Source organism: Armigeres subalbatus, chromosome 1 (genome assembly GCF_024139115.2).
Source record: "Armigeres subalbatus isolate Guangzhou_Male chromosome 1, GZ_Asu_2, whole genome shotgun sequence".
Lineage (NCBI taxonomy): Eukaryota > Metazoa > Arthropoda > Insecta > Diptera > Culicidae > Armigeres > Armigeres subalbatus.
This window is the reverse complement of record NC_085139.1, coordinates 272,920,712-272,938,670: the sequence shown is the minus strand read 5'-3', so window position 1 is coordinate 272,938,670 and position 17,959 is coordinate 272,920,712. Positions and strand designations below refer to the sequence as shown.

General features: G+C 41.4%; 1 protein-coding gene across 4 annotated transcripts in view; it reads left to right on the top strand.

Annotated features, from left to right (window-relative positions):
- The window catches only part of LOC134207616 (uncharacterized), a 238,131-nt gene that overhangs the window by 174,371 nt on the left and 45,801 nt on the right, over positions 1-17,959 (top strand). For all 4 annotated transcript variants that reach the window (XM_062683337.1, XM_062683340.1, XM_062683336.1 and 1 more), the window contains exon 3: positions 8,550-8,783. In XM_062683337.1, the coding sequence (XP_062539321.1) occupies positions 8,550-8,783 (234 nt within the window). The remainder of the gene's footprint in view (positions 1-8,549; positions 8,784-17,959) is intronic.

The following is a 17,959-nucleotide window of genomic DNA, read 5'->3' as shown; positions in this document are numbered from 1 at the left end:
CTACCGGTACTCCCAGCCGAAGCAACGAGTTCGCGATCTCCATCCAGCACGCACTGTTGAATGCATTCCGCACGTCGAGTGTTATTACTGCGCAGTAACGTATACCGCGCCGCTTGCATTCGAAGGCGACCTTTGCAGTGTCAACCACCGATTTAATGGCACCCAGAGTAGACCTTCCTCTCCGAAAGCCGAATTGCTCGCTCGATAATCCTCCTACCTCCTCGACGTACGGCGACAGTCTGTTCAGGATCAACTTCTCCAGTAGCTTCCCTACCGTGTCTATAAGACAGATTGGTCTGTACGCTGAGGGGTCTCCTGGTGGCTTGCCAGGTTTCGGTAACAGGACCAAACGCTGTCTCTTCCATATATCCGGGAATGTCCTCTCGTCCAGACACTTCTGCATGGCCAACCTAAACATGTTCGGGTTAGTCGTTATGGCTGCCTTCAATGCCATATTCGGGATCCCGTCCGGACCAGGTGCTTTACTCGGGTCGAGGGACTTTGCCACCGTCAATATCTCTTCTACCGTCACCCTCTCCACCGCTTCATCATTTGCTACCCTCCCTGCTGGCGGCCAGTGGGTTGGGCCGTGGTGCGGGAATAGTGCCTCGTTTATAGTCTTCAGCCTCGTTGGACATCGCTCGGGAGGAGCCAGTGCTCCTCTTGTTTTGGCCATCACCACCCGATAGGCGTCTCCCCATGGGTTCGAGTTGGCGCTCTGGCACAGTCTGTCGAAGCAGGCTTTCTTGCTTTCTTTGATGGCCTTGTTTAGAACCAGTCTCGATGCTTTGAATTGCTCGATGCGTTCCTCCCTCACTTCCGCCAAGCGTGTCCTTTGCGTTTTTCTTCTAGCCCGGAGACAGGCTGCTCGAAGGGCTGCAATTTCATCGCTCCACCAGTATACCTGTGGCCTGCAGTTCCGTGGTCGCACCTTCCTCGGCATGGTCGCGTCACAAGCTCGAGACAGGACCGCAACCAGTTCGTCGCCGCTTAAACTTCCCGTGTTTTCTTCCAGACCCATAGCTTCACTGAAGGTCCCACCGTCGAAGTGGGCGACCTTCCACGACCGGGTTGTGGGAGTAGCTCTCCGGCTTTCTCTTCTTGCCTCGCTGCCTATCCTGTACCGGATAGCTAGATGGTCACTGTGGGTGTAACCGTCGTCGACCATCCACTGCATATCACCGACCAAACTTGGACTGCAGAACGTTACGTCTATTATCGATTCCACTCCGTTTCGCTGGAAGGTACTTTTGGAGCTTTCGTTGCACAGCATGACATCCAGCTTGGCGAAAGCCTCTAGCAGCGTTTGCCCTCTCCGGTTAGTAAAGCGACTTCCCCACTCTATCGCCCACGCATTGAAGTCTCCTGCAATTACTATTGGCTCGGCCGCCGTATGCCGCCTTGAAATCAACGAACAGATGGTGCGTTGGGACCTGGTATTCACGGCATTTTTGAAGGATTTGCCGTACAGTAAAGATCTGGCCCGTTGTCGAGCGGCCGTCAACGAACCCGGCTTGATAACTTCCCACGAACTCGTTCACTAATGGTGACAGACGACGGAAGATGATCTGGGATATCACTTTGTAGGCGGCATTAAGGATGGTGATCGCTCGAAAGTTCTCACACTCCAGTTTGTCGCTTTTCTTGTAGATGGGGCATATAACCCCTTCCTTCCACTCCTCCGGTAGCTGTTCGGTTTCCCAGATTCTGACTATCAATTTGTGCAGGCAAGTGGCCAGCTTTTCCGGACCCATCTTGATGAGCTCAGCTCCGATACCATCCTTACCAGCTGCTTTATTGGTCTTTAGCTGTTGAATGGCATCCTTAACTTCACTCAAGGTGGGGGCTGGTTGGCTTCCATCGTCCGCTGAACTGACGTAGTCATCTCCTCCGCTGCCTTGACTTTCACTGCCTGTACTCTCCGCGCCATTCAGATGTTCCTCGTAGTGCTGCTTCCACCTTTCGATCACCACACGTTCGTCCGTCAAGATGTTCCCATCCTTATCCCGGCACATTTCGGCTCGCGGCACGAAGCCTTTGCGGGATGCGTTGAGCGTCTGATAGAACTTGCGTGTATCTTGAGAACGGCACAGCTGTTCCATCTCCTCGCACTCTGCTTCTTCCAGGCGGCGTTTCTTCTCCTGAAAAGGCGGGTCTGCTGTCTCCGCTTCCGTCTATAACGTTCCACGTTCTGCCGGGTACCTTGCTGCTGCGTCCTTGTCCTCCAGAATCTGTCTGCATTCTTCGTCGAACCAATCGTTCCGTCGACTTCGACCCATATACCCGACGTTGTTCTCCGCTGCGTCGTTAATGGCTGCTTTGACTGTATTCCAGCAGTCCTCAAGAGGGGCCCCATCGAGCTCACCCTCTTCCGGCAACGCTGCCTCGAGATGCTGCGCGTATGCAGTGGCGACATCAGGTTGCTTCAGTCGCTCTAGGTCGTACCGCGGCGGTCGTCGGTACCGAACATTGTTGATGACGGATAGTTTTGGGCGCAGTTTAACCATCACCAGATAGTGGTCAGAGTCGATGTTAGCGCCACGATATGTCCTGACGTCGATAATGTCGGAGAAGTGCCGTCCATCAATCAGAACGTGGTCGATTTGTGATTCTGTCTGCAATGGTGATCTCCAGGTGTACCGATACGGGAGGCTGTGTTGGAAGTAGGTGCTGCGAATGGCCATATTCTTGGAGGCGGCGAAATCAATTAGTCGTAGGCCGTTTTCGTGAGCGCTGAACTTTCCAATAGTCGGTCTAAGCTGACGTCGTGGCTTGGGCAGCTGTCGTACTCACGTTCCAGCTGCGCGTAGAATGCGTCCTTATCATCATCAGTGCTTCCGGAGTGTGGGCTATGGACGTTGATTATGCTGAACCGGCCTTTGATCCTCAACCTGCACATTCTTTCATTGATCGGCCACCACCCGATCACGCGCCTTTGCATATCGCCCATCACTATGAAAGCTGTTCCCAGCTCGTGTGTGTTGCCGCAGCTCTGGTAGATGGTATGATTACTTCAAAACGTTCGCACCATTGATCCCTTCCAACAAACCTCCTGCAGCGCTCCAATGACGAATCCACGGTCCTTGAGCACATCGGCGAGTATGCGTGTGCTCCCGATGAAGTTGAGAGATTTGCAGTTCCACGATCCGAGTTTCCAATCGCTAGTCCCTTTTCGTCGCAGTGGTCTTCGCCGATGGTTCCGGTCCGTACTCTCTTGTTGATTGTTCGTTGCTTATTGTTTTTTAAAGGCTGGCTTGCAGGGCCTGACACCAAACCCCCTAAATTTCCGGAGAACCATTCCTCCTTATTTCCGGTGGACCATGGTGCACAGTTTCACTTAGAGTCCCTCGCTGGCACTCGGACGATGATCAGCCGCCCCTAACATGGAGAACAGACGCTGTTGTGAGCCGATCCTGACATGGAGAACAGACGCTCAAAAAGATTTGCACCTCCGGAGAGGAGCAAACCCCCCCTTCCCTGTCAGCATACGATCATAGTTCCCACCGGGGTTGGTTACCCGATCTTCCCTAAGGTTGCTCGTATCCCGGCCAGCACCGCGGGGAGGTAGGGATAGGAGTTGCTGGGTAAGAGGCTAAGGACCGCGAGATGGGGTCTATTTTATTCCTTCAGGTACGCGAAGTACCAATGGTACGCTTTACCCAGCATTTGCCGTGCCAAAAAATTGCGACCCAACTGAAATTGAAAATTCTATAAAAATAATATTGAAATCTAATGATCAATGTTATTAAGATAGTAGAAGAAAGTGTGAACAATTAGACTTTATATTCCGAACGATCGCTTTGATACTTTGAAAACCCAAGTTCGAAACGCCTCACTGTTTGAAGGTAACTTCAATAGCAGAACTATTTCCGAAAAAATGTATATATAGATTGTCTATTCCTTGTGAAATACAATATACTTCAAGAAATCTAACATTAGTTATCTGATAAGTACACTGTTTATCAACACCATCGTTGAAGAAATTTTATAATTTTTCACTAGGTGGGTCACATTTCATTTGGTATCAGACGCATGAAAGCACATAGTCACCCTCAATGCAGTTTGAGATTCCTAAGTTCTAGGAGGCTATGCATACAGATTACTAACGTTGCTGTCGTTGTCTTTGTCGTTGGATACTGTCGTTGCTTACTAACGCCCAAACTTCTACACCGAGAAATCTCACATTGATGGTTGCATAGTACTGTTCCTAACTAAGCTGGAATCTTTGGACCTCTGAAAGCAGTATTTCTTTCGGCTGAACAAATTAGCCGAGGTCTAGCTGATCATGTATGTTCGTGTACGCGATATTTTAGAATAAATCATTTAACACGGGGAAACCGAATGAGCTCATTGAGATTTCAGAACAGACCTTTTGAAGTGTTTTTTTTTCTCATAAATATAAGTTCATCATTAAATAGACCTAAATCAGATGGATTACGACAGTTTATTTATTGATTTGTTTTATTATTTTTTGTTTATATTGACCGAAGTAGTCGTTCACGATTTTATTGCTTCTGCATGTAATGCAAAGGCATTTGATAGCAAATTTCGGAGTGTAACAGGTGAAAACGCATTTCATCGAGCTTGGAATCAATTCTCTAAACATGTCATCAGACGAGTTCACTATTATTTCATTTAATTCCACCACGTTGTAATCTGTTTAACTCGTAAACTGTTTAGTACTAACTCGTCTTATGACAGGTGAATACATCTCACTAAAAAAGCTTAATTATTTTTTAATTCCCTGAAGTCAAATATAATTAAAAGTCAATATAGCTGGTTGTACTGTGGGCAAATATCTTTTTTATTTATTTAATGTATAAAAATGAGTATTGTGTTGTGTATTCCTGTTAGTACCCGCTTTATTTACTTTACAGAGAATAATTCAACAGATTTTTCACTTGTCCTGCATATACTGACGGAAATGGGTGATGTCGCCGAAATACTACTTCACCCTATGTCACATCGATTGAAAACTTGCTTTCTGTATTTATATTGATATGTTCAACCTGTAGCTGTACACAAATTGAGCCAATTTGTTCGAATATCTTACAAGCTCCGTAGGCTTTATGAGGAATATTTTTAAGTGACGTTACAATGCAAACTTTACATAGGTGAAACTCGGGCTATTTACCACCTATTTTGTTTCTATTACCACCAAAACAAAGCTTTTTTCGATGGCAAAGAGCATACGAAATTTTAAATTCAAGGCTTATAGGGTATCTGTTCCTATATCAATAACAATAAGGCAATGCGCATATGACATGCATTGATTTCTCACCCAATAATCAAGAAACATGTGAATAATTATGCTCGGCTCATGTGATTTTTAATTGAAAACAATTTGGTAACTTCAAAAATGAAATTTTCATCTCATTATAGACGAATCCAAGTAAAAATAAGAAGAAGACACACGACGGTGTTAACTTTGACAGATCCTACAGCACAGCATAGGAAGATCATTTTAAAATGCTTATAATAAATTCTAGACAAAATGTAATTAAAATCTGATTGAAGTATGATACGGAAAACGTTCCGAACTGTATGATAGATACATTTTTGGAAAATATTCAAAAAATTGAGATAAGCTTCCGAATATGTAATTCAGAACTTTTTCCGTACCCTACATTAATCAGATTTTAATTACTATTTGTCTAGAATTTATTATAAGCATTTTAAAATGATCTTCCTATGCTGTGCTGTAGGATCTGTCAAAGTTAACACCGTCGTGTGTCTTCTTCTTAGTTTTACTTGGATTCGTCTATAGAAGTATTTAGCTAAAAAACATCATCCCCGCCATGCACCTATTTCAATAACATTCAAAAACAGTTAATCCTATGCCTGTACCTATATCAATAATACTGTTTCCAACATAAAATACGCACACTATTACATGTGTGTATACGTAACGATATGATTGCAGTGAAGCCGAATTCTTCAATATTTTGTATTTGAGTTGAAATATAATTACAAAATTGCTGTTTTTGTTGCAGTTTTCCATCTTATCAGTTCAATTTTGTGTTTGTCATAATTTATCTTTTCGATATAATTTATTTTACAAACATAAGAGTTGAATTTCACAATGAAAGTTCATTCAAGCATTTTTTAAATAAAAATGTTGGTCGGCAACCCTTGCAGATACTGCCAGCCATGTAAACAGTTTGGAATACGGGCAAGGATAATTGAGACGTTGATCGAAAGAAACCTATATCAAACTATAGGAAATCGCGTTGGTTTTTTAAATTTAATTATATTCATAGTGAAAATGTGATGTGCTTTATGTGCTGTGAAGTGAATTTTGAAGGGATACAATTGTTTTAGCCCAAAATTGAGTGGAAAACAACGGCGTGAAAGCAGATAAATCTGCTAGTAGCAATCAATCGAGCAGTGCATCAAACCATCAGTTCAAAGGTAGGAAAATGCAAATAAAAGTGCTTTCTAATTTTATCTTTTAATAATTAGATTTTTGTGAATTAAAACATTACTCAAACAAAATCTTGAATAATATTCCAAACATTCAAGAATGTGTTCCATCCATTATTGTGTACATACGATGTGAGAAATTGTAAATAAATTGATTTTTTATTTGGTTTATCGACGGTTGGGATTAATATACGGGCTGTTATTAATATGGGAACAGATACCCTATGTATTTCTCAGAAAACTTAAAACAGTCAATTTTTCATGACGTCACAACGCTTTTTTGTTACAGATTTTACCTGGTCAAAATTCAGTTTTTTTACAATTTTAAATCAAATTTTGCAAAGGGCACTTCTACAATCAGCTATATTGACTTTTAATTTTCATTTTTGAATAGATGAGAACAGAGTGAAAATTGATGCATCGAAACCCAAATTACAGTCAATTTGGGAAAATATGTCTCAACAGCCATTACTCTTCATTATTATCAATTATACTAATTGTTAGTTAAGAAATTATTTTCACTAAAATATTATCGTGCCAAATATTTTATTTGATGATTTAGGTATTGGAAAATAAGGGAAACACATAGATAATGTCAAAAATTGAATATTTCAAGCTCTGATTTGAATCCATGAGTCGATATCAAGTCATGGAACATAGACTCATCGAGGTTTGACTGTAATATTGTTTCATAGTAATTACTTTTTATTTGAAAATTGCTCATTCTTCAACTTTGATCGATGACATGAGTTTATTGTTTCTGCTAGAAGTTAAATGCATTTTACAAATACCTTTGGAATACAGCCAACAACTTATTTTCAACTTGTTCTCGATCGATCTTTTGTCTCTTTCAACCTTTTGTCGTTTTAGACCTTTTGGCTTTTTCGACCTTTTCTCCCTTTCGACCTTTTGTCCCTTTCGACGTTATGTCCTTTGATCTACAGTCCCCTTCGACTTTTTGTCTTTTGTCCTTTCGACCATTTGTCATTTCGACCTTTTGTCTCTTGAACTTTTACCTTTCGACCTTTTACCTATCGACCTTTTGTCATACATTCCTTCAAAATGATGAGTCTAACAGAAATAAAGTTGCTGAAATCGACCCTTTCGTTGGTTTGTTATGTGGAAGTTATATAGCTTAGTGTGCTTTTTTGCTTCATGATAAATTCTTGTGAGTCTACCGACATGGACATCACTGGCTGCAGTCCATTTGAACTCATTCTGTTCTGTTGAGCTCAGAGATAGAACTAATTAGTTAATTGTTTTATGTTACTTGTACTTGTACTGTTCAAATTCTCCCCTCTATCAGTGGTATGGGTATTAATAAGGATGAAGTTGATAGATTTCATCGAAATGCTAGATATAAGCTTCATCAACAAGAGTCTCCATCAGTATAACGCCACGATTCACAACTCTAACTAAAAAACGGCAAATTAGATGTTGGTCGTGTAACCAGTTAGAGATCTTATGCTTTGGGATCTATTGAACGCATCTTCAATACCGGTGTATTCGCTAACAAATCATCTTAAGAACCCTTCGCGCCTAGAAATTTCCAATTATAGCAGCTTCCCAGTTCCACTCTCACGTAAAACATAACAAATTACGCAAAAATGCAAAGCACCTATTGCGCCTACAAAGGCTTAATTGTCATTATCATCACGCCCGAAGAAAACAAACTCCGCATAAACAGCCCCAATAAATTAAGCAATCTTGAAGTGGAGCTGCGGCTTACATGACCTCTGGGCTTAGCCACGACCGACCGGCTTGAGCCTCAACCCCGCATCATATAAGTCGGCAGCCGGCTTCCACCAATTACAAACAATAACTCAGCCACGCTTGTTCACACATATTTTAATCCGCAAGCAGCTGTGAATAAACATTTCGTCACTTTCCTTACGGCATTTTTTGCCAGCGGTAGCGCCGCGCACAGTTCCATAATCAGACATTAGCATGCATAAACGAACAATTACAACCGTCGAAATATGAAAAATGCGTTCCACGTCTCCAGCGTCAGGCCGCCGTTGAATCTGGGTTACCCGCACCGTTATGCTGTCTCGTAATTTCCAGAAATTGTAATCCTCGATCAACTGACCTCATTAATCGGAACCTTTCTTTTCCGCCATTTTCAGAACTACAAAGAAAAGGACGCCGGCAAGGTGGTGGTGTACACAACCAGCATGGGCATCGTGAGGGAAACGTACACGAAATGCGCCAACGTCAAACAGATCCTGAGGACACTGCTGGTCAAGTTTGAGGAGCGGGATGTGTTCATGAGCAGCGACTACCAGCAGGAGATCAAGGACCGGATGCAGAGCGAGGCCATCCAGGTGCCGCAGGTGTTCGTCGATGGGCAGCACGTGGGGGTGAGTTGAAATTCGAAAACCAGACTGATCTTTTGGGTCATGCTCGGAGTCAATTTTGCAATAGAAAGAATCATAGTTTCATGCAGTTGGGGACCCCTATTGTGGTAGACCAGTGTACAATTTTTCAACAAACAATCTTGCTGCAAGAAATATTGATTTGACAACATAATGACTATGTTAATGAAGGTAGCCAATGGACGGTATTATATTGGCGCTTATTATGCGTAGGAAATTTATAAATTTGAATGTGCGCTATCCTTTCTTTACTGTACTAAATGTATCGTGTCATAATAGCGCAAAGCAGTCGTACGTCTGAGTGTCTGCTTATGAATTGAAGGTGCTTTGAGTGCAAGGTTGGACTAGTACCAATGGTGGTACTCCACATTCAAAGCACAGCACGAGCAATGGTTGTATTTTCAGGGACAAATTTTCAAAACGACTTTTTTGAACTTGTAAACAAAGATCCAAGCGTCCATTTATCGATTCTGATAGCACACCCATGTATAATTATTTCGCCACCCATCAGTGTTGTTGGTTTATGTCGGCCTGCTATCAGATTCGACAGATCGATATTTGGGTCAGTGTGTATAAAATCAGATATCATAGTAGAAAAGCATTGTTATGATAGTCGTGTTTCTTTGAAATCTACATCCAGATTGCTGAAAGCAAAACAAAGTAGGCTTAGTTTTTGATTTTAACTTCTCTCCACTACCCCTGGTCACTTCCAGCTTTACCATAACTAAAGAAGTGTTTATGTATCGTTTTGACGCAAATCCCGAACACGTTATTGGTTTGTTTATTAAGACTCAGGACGTTTTCTAAAAACTTTACGGAGCCGAATGCTATAGTTACAAAAATATCATTTATTTTTCAGTCGAGAGCTTTTTCGCCGACGAATCATCAGTATGATCTTCGACAATTCCTTCTTGTAGTTCTACAATTTAATTTTCAACAGGATCCGCTTCTTCAGCGTGTACTATTTTTTCCGACGTATCAACAATTGTGGTTTCATTCTTTTCCCTTTTTCCTGGTCGGACAAGACCATTTACGATGACCGGTAGCTTGACATCAAAAACATGTGTCCCTTAAACCGTCATAATCGACGGCGGGATTGCCTCTTCTACGTCCATATACACGCCTCTAACGGCTGTGACCCTAGGTTTGCAGGAAACCTCTCACGAATAATGCGTTCTACCTTTTACCGTATGTGTTGGTCTCTATAATACTAGCCATAATTCCATTACCCATAATGACAACGCCATTGACACTTCCGATCCCGAATGTTATTACCCCGAGTGGGACACTACCTCGATTGAGCAGATGACCCGTCATGATTTTAGGTTTATCCTTCATTTCTATGAAAACAAGTTAATCAATAGAAGTTTATTTTGAATTCATGTGGATGATTAACACTTGTTTTGCGAAATTATCACTAGCAGAGCGATTTCAGTCGAGTATCTCACATAATTTTTACGAGAATTTCGTAATAATTATTCGAGTCTAAAGTCTTTTGACAAGGTTCACCGTGTAAAACTCGCAAATACCCAACGGTGTGATTCGTTTTATCGAACTGGAACTGATTAAAAAGAGTATAGAACGAATAATTCTCGTTCCGTAAAATCCTGTTATATATCATGTGTTACTTTTGAATTCCAAACACTCAGCGAACTGGACTATTGAAATTCATATTTAGTGCCGTATGTGTGTTTCATATATGCAGCTACCTAACGAAGTATTTAAGCGTAGTGTGTTCTACATACCGCCCTCCCGACCCTGACGTCCATGGTTTGAATCCACTACTATTTATTTATTACCAGCCTAAGGTCGGAGTGGCCTGTGCTGTGCATGAAAGTCTTCTCCATTCGGCTTGGTCCATGGCTGCACGTCGCCAACCACGCAGTCTGCGGAGGGTTCGCAAATCGTCCTCCACCTGATCGATTTCAAGCTAACACAAATGTATCCTTTGAAAATTTACTTCACAACACATAAAGCACATCACATTTTCACTATAAATATAATTATATTTGAAAAACCAACGCGATTTCCTATAGTTTGATATAGGTTTATTTCGAACAACGTCTAAATTACCCTTGTCCGTATTCCAAACTGTTTACATGGCTAGCAGTACGCTCAAGGGTTGCCGACCTAGTTTTATATTCCAAAGCGCTTGAATGAACTTTCACTGTGAAATTCAACTCTTATGTTTGTAAAATAAATTATATCGAAAAGATAATTTATGACAAACGCAAAATTGAACTGATAAGATGGAAAACTGCAACAAAAACAGCAATTTTGTAACTATATTTCAACTCAAATACAAAACATTGAAGAATTCGGCATCACTGCAATCATATCGTTACGTATACACACAAGTAATAGTGTGCGTATTTTATGTTGGAAACAGTATTATTGATATAGGTACAGGCATAGGATTAACTGTTTTTGAATGTTATTGAAATAGGTGCATGGCGGAGATGATGTTTTTTAGCTAAATACTTCTATAATGTGATGAAAATTTCATTTTTGAAGTTACCAAATTGTTTTCAATTAAAAATTACATGAGCCGAGCATAATTATTCTCATGTTTCTTGATTATTGGGTGAGAAATCAATGCATTTCACATGCGCATTGCCTTATTGTTATTGATATAGGAACAGATACCCTATCAATCAACAAAATACATGAACTAATCTGTCTAAATGAACAATATTAGTAGTTATTTAAAGGCCGCGGGGGATTTATTATTATTCCTTTGATTGAAGTGGTCAAAATATGCATACGACAGTTTATGCGATCAAACAATCGTTTTGTGAAATGTTTGTTCCCATAACATGGCGTAAAAACCAGGCTACTACGTGTGGTTATATAGCGCTAAAGAATAATTGTAGTTAGTTCCAACGATTTATTGATCACTTGTCATAAGACGAGTTTGTTCAATCCCATTTAATTCCACCACTTAATTGTACCTTGACAGATACGTATTTCGACCTCAACAGTAAGATCGTCTTCAGTGTCTCGTACAAGTCGAGTCAAGTCGAGTCTTATGACAAGTGAAGACATTCCACTAAAAAGCTCAACATAATTTTCTTAAGATTTATTGATTGAAGAAGGGAAATCTTTTGAAAAGTTCGAGTTTCCGGGAAAGGTTTTTCGGATAGCTCTTTCCGTGAAAATTAAAATTATGTGGTAAAGATAAAATTATGTGTGGAAGAGTTCGCGTTGCAAAGAATTTAATCAGTACCGTACGGTGATTTTTGCACTATTACAGCATTAGAATGGTTCTGTAACAGTGTGCAAGCAGTTACCGTTTTCATGTATTGGCCAAAGCTCTCGTTCCAACCAAATTTTAAGCAAAAATGATTCCAATCCCTATTTTAAAATACTCGAGTAGACGATGATTAGAAGTAAATCAATCGTGATTAGATTGCAAAATGAGATATGGGTCTGATTTATATGTAGGATATAAAAGCACAAAATTACAGAAGACTATCACCCTCATTCTTGTTTACGTCCGTATCTGGCATTCGAACGAACGTATCGATTCGAATGAGTTCGAAAAACGTATTCCCGTTTTCGTTCGAATGCTGAACGAATGCGATACGTATGCGAAAAAGTGTTGCCCTATGTCGATGATAATTCGAAACAATTCTAAACTGTCAAAAAGTTGTTTGGCATGTTATTGTTGTGAAAATTTTTCCGAAGTGCAGCAAGTGGTGCAAAATTATTTTTATAAATCCCAGAAATCCGTCTAAAATAACGTTGTTTGCGACTACGGTCCGGAAGTGTGACTACCAATTGGGCATTTTTGATAAGTTAAATGCCGGAGCACGGGGCCGAAACGATAGATACTGCGATTTTCCGAACTGCAGGAGGTGCTGACCGAACAGCCTGGCGATGGAAGAAAATTAATCCCGAAGGATCAAGGCGACGATATTCTTGTGCTATACGATTTTCCCCGGCTCATCGTCAATTTCGACGATCCGATGCTGCTCAATGCACAGTGTGTTAAAGAGATTCGGCAGGAGTTGGACATTTGAGAGTTTGATGCCAAGATGAATCATCTGAAAAGTGCTGGATGGAATGTCTGAGGATTGCGGGGTGGTAGAAAATGATCTGATTATCGCTGAACAAGCTGGACAAGACCACATGAGAGGAAGTTCTCCCGTATGGATGAATGGTAGTTCTGAGCTGGTTGAAAAACTGAAGGACGATTAGGAATCAAAAAATATCAAATCAGCAATAGAGGACATCAAGGTTAACATTTTCGTTTTGTTCGAACGTTCGACCCAAAGAGGGTATTTTTCCAAGGATCTACCACGAATATCACGAATGAGTTATCCGGTCACAACATCGTACCATTTCCTGAAATTGCTGCCTAAAGAATTGGAAACAAACTGGAGCTGATCGCGGTGTGCTGAAGGATTCGCTACCATGCATCGTTGGATTTTTTTTATTTGCCTCAACGTTTTCCGAAGAGATCACAAAAAAATGCTGAATAGGTGTTAATAAAAAATATACATAAATGAAACCCAAACAACTTTATAACATGATTGAAATGCGTCTACTTAATCATAAATAAGAATTGAGCAAGGTTTTCCGCATCAATTGGAATTATCAGACGTGATTCACGCTATTAAATTGACTACACAATTCACCAAACGGGCATTTTCTTCCGAAAAGTAGTCTGAACAAGGCCCAAATTGTATTCTAGTTTCGATATATTGTGGGTGACTACCAGATTTCACATAGTTCCGAAATTATTATAGATTTTCTTGGGATACCAACCGCATGGCTTTTGAGGTAAAAGCCTTAATGGCATGTGTGGAGTGGCATGTGCAGTACATGAAAGTCTTCTCCATCCCACTCTGCCCATACGTCTTTCACATGATCGATCCACTCTGCTTGATGCGCACCTTGCCTTCTTGTTCCCCTCGGATCGTTATCGAGAATCAGTTTCACCGGATTTCTGCATGACACTACGGCTACGTGCCCAGCCCACCGCAGTCGTCCGATTTTCGCGGTGTGTACGATGGATGTTTTTTTTTTTATCTTTGTTATCGTGATTTTTAAAATAGTTTAAGTTCATCACGCAGAAAAATGGGTGGTTCTCTTAACTTTCATGAAGTCTGTCTAGCTATTTGTTCTAGCTCTATGCATTCGTCCAGAAATTGCTCTATGAATTCCTCTGGAAGCTGCTCTAGAAATTCCTCCGCAAACTCCTCTATCCCTCCGGAAGTTCCTCTAGGAGTCTCCCTGTAAATTTCTCCGGAAGTTCCTACAGGCATTCCTCCGGAAGTTCTTCCAGGAATTCCTCCAAAACTTTCCTTCTTGAATTCCTCCGGAAATACCTCCAGGAATTCAAGTGGAAGTTCCTCTAGGAATTCCTTCGGGAGTTCTAAAAGGAGTGCCTCCGGGAGTTTTTCTAGCAATTATTCCGGCAGTTGCTCTATGAATTCCTCCGGAAGATTCTCTAGGAATTGCTCCGCCAACTCCTCTAGAAATTCCACCGCCAACTCCTCTAGGAATTCCTCCGTCATTTTTCCATAAATTATACCGGAAGTTTTTCCAGGAAATCCTGCGGAATTCCTCCAGGAGTTCTAATAGGAGTCCCTCCAGGAGTTTCTCTAGCAATTTCTCCACAAACTCCTCTAGGAATTCTTCCGGAAGTTCCTCTAGAAATCCTTCCGGAAGTTTTTCCAAGAATTCCTCCGCATGTCCTCTAGCAATAGGACATCGGCTGTTGAATCTGCTCAAGTATTTTGGTACGTGGCGCATGTGTAAGCAACGATATTGCAAGCAACATCGAATGCAATATTATGCGCAATGTGTACTAGCAGCAGCTAGAGAACAGCTTCCCTGGGAAGCTTACCAGACTGATCGAAGCAACGGTGGATGGTGTGCAAAACTGTGTGAAGATTTTGGGCGAACACTCCAGTTCGTTCGAATCGAGCCGAGGACTAAGACAAGGTGATGGACTTTCGTGCCTGTTGTTTAACAATGCGCTAGGTGTCATGCGGAGAGCCGGTTGTAACAGCCGGAGTACAATTTTCAACAGATCTAGTCAATTTATATGTTTCGCGGATGACATGAACATTGTCGGCCGAATATTTGCAAAGGTGGCAGAACTGTTCACCAGCCTGAAACGTGAAGCAACAAAAGTAGGATTGGTGGTGAATGCATCGAAGACAAAGTACATGCTTGAGGGCGGAACCGAGCGCGACAGGGCCCGCCTGGGAAGCAGTGTTACGATAGACGGGGATACTTTCGAGGTGGTCGAGGAATTCGTCTACCTTGGATCCGAGCTTGGATCCTTGCTAACGGCTGATAACAATGTTAGTCGTAAAATACGAAGCCGCATCATCTGTGGAACTCGGGCCTACTACGGGCTCCAGAAGAAACTGCGATCAAAAAAGATTCGCCACCGCACCAAATGTGTTATGTACAAGACACTAATAAGACAAGTATCAAGAATGTTACTAAAGCCGGAAGGGAACGATGGGCAGGACATGTTGCAAGAATGCCGGACAGCAACCTTGCAAAGATGGCATTCACTTCCAATCCGGCAGGTATGATACGGCGTGGAGCACAGCAAGCAAGGTGGGCAGACCAGGTGCAAAACGACTTGGCGAACTGAATTATTTCGGAAGTTTCTCCAGGAATTCCTTCGAAAGATCCTCCAGGAATTTCTTTGTAAGTTTCACCAGGAATTCCTTCAAATTTCCACGATTTTTTTTTATGTTCCTAAGAAAAACTTCAGAAAGCCCACTGAATTTTTGTTTGCTTTTTTAATCATGATGACGCGGAAAATCCACGGGAAATTCGTCTAAATTTGCAAACTCCACTGCATTCCCTCAGGACATTGATCTGATATTCTGGGAAAAAAGCTCCTTAATTTTAAAGCGATTTTTTTTCTGAAATTCCAAAGGAAATTCTTTCTAATATCTACGGAGAATTCTTCTAAATGCCCTCGGTTAACTTCTGCACTTCTACTTCCTTTTCTTCCCAATTTCCATTGGAAATTCTTCTGAATCCCCAAGGAAAACTCTTCTGCATTTCCACAGGAAATTTTATTCAAACTTTCTCGGACAAGAGTTCTGAAATTCCATGCAAAATCCTCCTGAGATTCCATTGGAAAATTATTCAGAATTTGTTCGGAAAATGTTCCCGAGTTTACACGGGATGTTTTACTATGAATTTCCACGGCAAACTCTTCTGGTTTGCAATAAACTCATTTCAATTCGCAAGGTCAGAGTGACGAATTGAAAAGGTATCAAAAAACGCATTCGAACGAAAACGGGAATGGGACAAACATTCGAAAGAGTGATGTTCGAAAAATCGAATGGTTCGAATTGGTTCGAACGAAAACGGGAATGCGAATTAGTGATACGTTCTCACGTATCCGCTTCGAACGTAAACAAGAATGAGGGTGTATCACTCTCATTCTTGTTTACGTTCGTATCGGATACGTTAGAACGTATCAACAGTTCGCATTCTCGTTTTCGTTCGAACCAATTCTAACCATTCGATTTTTCGAACATCATTCGTTCGAGTGTTTGCCCTATTCCCGTTTTCGTTCGAATGCACATTTTTGACTACTTTCAATTCGACGCTCGGACCTCGCGAATCGACACGAAACGATTCATTACGATTCTGTTTCAACTTTTCCATGTCGGTTGAAATGGTTCAAATGGCTATTCCTGGCGACGAAATTTTGTACATCTTACGTAAATAAAACATGTTTTTCATTTATCATAAAATTTTACTACCTGATTGCAACTTTACAGATACACAACAATAAGGACGTTTTCAGAGTCATTTTGAGTGAATTTGAATGATGCGTTTGAATTTTTTGAATGATTTTTTTATGAACTTTTGAATGCTGCATAGATGAATTGAAATTTTGAATGCTGCAACGAATTTGTAAAGCAGCATAAATGATTAAACATTAAATTTTTTAGAAATTTCTGAGCGAATTTCTAAAGTAATACTTTAGCGATTTTCTCAGGAATTCCTAGAGTAACTTCTGGAGGAATTCCCGGAAGAACTTCCGACGAAATTCCTGCATGAACCTCCGGGGAGATTCTGTAGGACCTTCCGGAAAAATGCCTGAAGAATCTTTCAAATAAGTTTCTGGATGAACGTTCAGAGAAATGCATGGAAAAATTCCTGAAGGAACTTCTAGAAAAAAATTGGTGGAACTTCCGGAGAAATCCCTCGAGGAATTTCGGGAGAAACTTCCGAAAGAATTCCTAAAAGATCTTCAAAAAGAATTCTTGGAAGAGCTACCGGAGGAATTTCGGTGGTTGAACTTCCGGAGGAATTCCTTGGAGAACTACCGGAAGAATTCCTTTAGGAAATTTCCCGGACGAATTCCTGGAGGCACTCCTGATGGAACTCCTGGAGGATCTACCCATGAAATTCCTGGAGATTGTACGATGAAATTCCTGAAGAAACCTACGATGGAATTTCTAGTGTGAGTTGTGACTTCCAGAGGAATTGCTGGAGAAACTCTTGGACGAATTCCTGGAGGAACTTTCAATGGAAGTTCTGCAGACATTTCTTGAGGAACTTCCGCAGGTATCCCTGGAGGATTTTTTGGAAGAATTCCTGGAGGAATTTTTCTTCTATGAGTTCCTCCTAAAATTTGTAGTATAGGATTTACTCCACGATTTTTTTTAGGAATTCGTGTGAACATTCATCCAGGAATTTCCCCGGAAATTCCTACAAAAACTCCTCCAGAAAATTCCTTTATCCAGTTTTCCGCGAGCGGTAATGGCCGCCAGCTTGCCTGCGGGTTAGTCTCTGATTTGACGTTTCTGGAGGTCAACTGCACCCACCATACGAGCATTTTGATCAATGTGGTATATAAGAAGGCTTGAATTCACTGAATCAGCACCTTCTTATATTTAACATTGGTCAGAATGCTCGGAGCGGTGGGTGCAGTTGACCTATAGACACGTCAAATCAGAGACTGAACCGCAAGCAAGCTGGCGGCCATTACCGCTCGCGGAAAACTGGATATTATAAATTTATGTAGAAATTCCCTCGGAAATCCCTTTAGGAATTCCTCCTGAAATTTCTTCAGAAATTACTCTGGAAGTACATCCAGAAATTCCTCCCGAAATTCTTACGGGAATTTCTCAAGCAATTCCTCCAAGAACTCCTCCAGGAATTCT